Source organism: Eremomyces bilateralis (genome assembly GCF_010015585.1).
Source record: "Eremomyces bilateralis CBS 781.70 unplaced genomic scaffold P152scaffold_53, whole genome shotgun sequence".
Lineage (NCBI taxonomy): Eukaryota > Fungi > Ascomycota > Dothideomycetes > Eremomycetales > Eremomycetaceae > Eremomyces > Eremomyces bilateralis.
The window spans coordinates 12,140-15,875 of NW_022985119.1; the positions used below are offsets into that span (position 1 = coordinate 12,140).

Sequence of the window (3,736 nt, forward strand, 5' to 3'; positions counted from 1 at the left end):
TTTTGAAGCATTTCATAACTGGCCTGTTGAGATGGCAGGTAAGTACATCTATTGTCTAGATTGCCAACTAATTAGCTACTTACCAGTAACTAGGCCTGGCTGAGTTCTCGCGGAATCGCATAGTGATAGCAGAGGTGCCTCCGAAGACCTGGCAGCGACGACAGCAGAATGGAGAATGATACTAGTATATACTAGGTTTAGCGGATTATAAATTAGGATTAACGTAGTCACAACGCTCTTAGTGTACGCCATTATGAAATTGACAGGGATCAAAATGTTGTAAAATCATGGTAAGGGATGGCATGCTTTCTCGCCATTCGTTTAGCCAATGACCTCGTCGCTTTGGACGGCAACTAATTTCCGATTGGCTTATCAAGCCGCATTTGTATCGAGTCAGGGACCGCAGAAACTGATGTTTGAGTCTTTGTCTTATAGGGGAACGCCAAGGCTGAAGCACCTTCCTTGTTGCGAAGTACTCAATGAAACAGCGGAATCCAAGGAGCGTTCATGTCTTTGCATTTGTTGGCATTGCTATGATATCCGTAGGATAGCTAAGTTGACGCTGCACAGGGCAAAGAGGTTAATAGCCGACCTTCAGATGAATCCATTGTGGTGGAGATGCAAGACAGTCTCCCCGGAGAACGACAGTACCTGTCTGACACCCCCTCAACACTCAGGTCGACGGTATGTACGATGACCCGGCATCTTGGGTCTAAGGATCTAGTGGCTCAAGGATTGCGGAACCGCTTCAGAACCCCCGAGAGATCGTGATAATGAAAATCATTGCGATCGTATACAAAACATGGCCACACAGGGGTTGGAACTACGCCCAAAGGCGCTAGGGTGGAACGAGCGTTCCGTCGCCTGGAATTTACTCATGGGTTCCTTACTTGATTCAAGCTAATCCTTGAAGCTTCTGCATGACATGGAAGAGATGGAACTTGGAACTTGGATTCAACCATGTGTTTTGGGCCATGAGGGGAAGCACGGAACTGGTGATGGCCGAAGTCTAGACAATATGGTGGCTTGCAATCTATTCCGTACAGGACCGCAGGACCCCCAGGACTGAACGGTCTGTAAGTGGATGCAACATTCTGCAGTATCAAGGCTTGGGTGGTTTGGCTGTGAATTGCGTCGAGTTTTGTTCTCCAGTTCATGCGCGATGCATTTTATCGAGTCTCTCCCCGATTGAATGATGAATATTCCCCGATTGTTCCTTTGACACCAATTCTTCAACATGTCGTTACTCCTCGGGGTCACGGCTGACCAGGTCGATCCAGCTCTGTTTAACGAGTCGATCACACCGAAAGCGATCGGCTCGGTGACTAGCTTCTTCGCTGTGTCACTGGTTGTGTATATTGCCCGAATCTATGCTCGATGGCACGCTTATAAGAGTCTTTGGTGGGATGATTTTGCGATGACGGTCGCCATGGTGAGTTCTTCGGATGATTCCAACGACGCTGCTAACATTTGAAGTTATTGTCGATAGCGGGTTGGGGAATCCTTATACAGACATATGTGGTCAATGAGGGGAAGCATTACTACTTCTTGACCATGGAACAACTGAAAGGGTCCCTAAAATGGGGGTTCATAACGATGCCGCTTTGGGTTTGGACGGTAGCGATGATCAAAGTGTCGATCCTTTTGATGCTGGCCCGAGTCAAACAAAGCAAAGCGTGGACCCGAGGGATGTGGGGATTGATCGTCTTCGTGGTTTCAGTGGCCATTGCACTTACCGTCGTTCAAGTCATTCAATGTCTGCCGGTGAAAGCCAATTGGGAGATCATGATGCCGCGGACACTGTGCTGGGATCCAAAATTGGTGCTCAAGGTCAATTATGGATTGACTTGTAAGTAGGATCCCTTTGCAATGATGAATGAAGTTGCTGACATCGACAGCGCTTTTCATCTCGACAGATTTCGCTTGCGCCTTGCTCCCTATCGCCTTCGTTCGAAAGATCCATCGTCCGTTCCGAGAAAAGGTGGTTATTTGCGTCCTCATGGCCTTGGGGCTTTTGGCTAGCGCGTGTGGTCTTGTGAGGCTGACGTTGCTCAAATCGATCTTGACTTCCGGGGATGCTATCTATGATGGTGCCAACCTCAGTATATGGGCGTATGTACTGCCACTCACGATGGCGATTCATGCTAACAGAGTCAGATATGCCGAGCTATATGTTGGAATGGTTGCTGCCTGTATACCGTGTTTGAAGGCAATGATGGAGAAGGCGTTCCATGCTCTCGGTGGACACCTGACAAATGCTGGTTCGAAAGATAATACATATACCCAGCAGTCCAGAGGCACCGACGTTTATGACGGAAGGGACTATAACTTGCGACCGATGCATAATTCACAGGCACAGAATGGGAAGTCAGCCGACATGAGCGTCAGTGACGATGATATTCCACTGGCACGTCGTTCCAATTCAGGACATCCATCATATTCAGGGGAGTCAATGCCGACCGAACCTCCGGGCATTAGGAAAGCGGTAGAATTTTCATGGGCTGAGAGTCGTGTTTAAGGCTTATTATATACGATCAACGAAGACTCGGGTCGCTGTCTAGGTTCATCTACAGCGATTTCAAGTCCCTTTGCCGATGACAAGCATTTCATGCGAGTTCGCCGTTTTCTGTATGCAATTTCCATTCGTCACCAGGATAAGCTGGCGTTGAATCCGTTCGAAGATATTCTCCCTTTGCGTCATCAGGACAAAGAACTCATCGGGGGTACATTCAGTGTGGGTCTGTCATGGGCCCAAACCACGAAGGATTTGGTAAGCTGGTAACGCTATTGAATTGCTAAAGAGAAAAGGAAAAGATCTCTCTCACGATCTACTATTTACATCTGTGAGCAAACGGTCTACCTATCCTTTCTGCCTTAGGCCGCAAGGCCACAATACACAGACTGGGCGAAGCCCAAGACTGTCACATTTAACGCGAAATCAAGCTCGAAAATATGCTACACAGCCAGAACAACCTAAAGAGCATTGGGATACACCTAAAATAGCCCGTGTACGCGGGGCTGTGGAGTTCAACATTGCATAGAATCGACTCCTGTTAAATTCTGGTGTGCTGCTAATTTTGCTCACCGCTGGGCGTAGGGTATGCTATGCTACTCTACGCGGGAACCACGGGGGAACCATAGGAGCTAGACCACCTAAGTACGACTAAGAAATGGGGGCTCGGTAGAGAGACCGGCGGATCCCGAAAAATAGAGATAACTTAAATATATAGGAGAAGACTGAAGAGTCCTGATTAGGCCTAGCCCAGGGGTAGGGGGCAATAAAAGGAATGTTAGGTGGCAGTAAAAACCAACAGGGGCACCTTGCGACAGCTGGCTCACCCCGTTTGAGAACGTGGCGCGATGGATTTTGTTCTGTTGGAATGGCTTTGTGATGGATCAGAGGTCTGCAGACCTGGATGCCTTGTGGCCTTGTGGCCCGTTCGATTTGCTCTGCAGCATCAGGACATAACGCCTGGCACACTTTAGATAGATTCCTCCTTCATAGCAACAATTCAATGTTTGCCTCACGATTGGAGATTCCCTACAGTGAGACCCTTACAGGCTTCATAGCTTGGAGGTGCCAAATGCCAACACCCATCCACACCTGCAGCTCATGGAATAGATGGACAAACGCCTTGAATTGGCTAGTAACAGTCGGAACTAGAGCACCCGTCACTGACCACAGCAGCTAATATAACGCCCTAGGTCTTTACTACTTTTCTGATGCTAAGCGGAA

At 48.3% G+C, this 3,736-nt stretch overlaps 1 protein-coding gene across 1 annotated transcript; it reads left to right on the top strand.

The window, feature by feature from the left end:
• The first annotated feature begins 1,122 nt into the window (after positions 1–1,122).
• P152DRAFT_485875 (uncharacterized protein) lies at positions 1,123–2,547 on the top strand. Its single transcript, XM_033682068.1, has 4 exons — positions 1,123–1,432; positions 1,477–1,849; positions 1,899–2,112; positions 2,158–2,547. The coding sequence occupies exons 1-4, from the start codon at positions 1,238–1,240 to the stop codon at positions 2,516–2,518; spliced, it is 1,143 nt and encodes a 380-aa protein (XP_033529537.1). The 5' UTR covers positions 1,123–1,237; the 3' UTR covers positions 2,519–2,547.
• Positions 2,548–3,736: the final 1,189 nt, after the last annotated feature.

What these genes read in the sequence shown, in the direction of transcription:
- P152DRAFT_485875 (XM_033682068.1), top strand. Translation starts at nt 1,238, where the DNA reads ATGTCGTTACTCCTCGGGGTCACGGCTGACCAGGTCGATCCAGCTCTG. An exon ending in TTGCGATGACGGTCGCCATG is followed by an intron (nt 1,433 to 1,476) that starts GTGAGTTCTTCG and finishes TAACATTTGAAG; the next exon opens with TTATTGTCGATAGCGGGTTG. An exon ending in GGTCAATTATGGATTGACTT is followed by an intron (nt 1,850 to 1,898) that starts GTAAGTAGGATC and finishes TGACATCGACAG; the next exon opens with CGCTTTTCATCTCGACAGAT.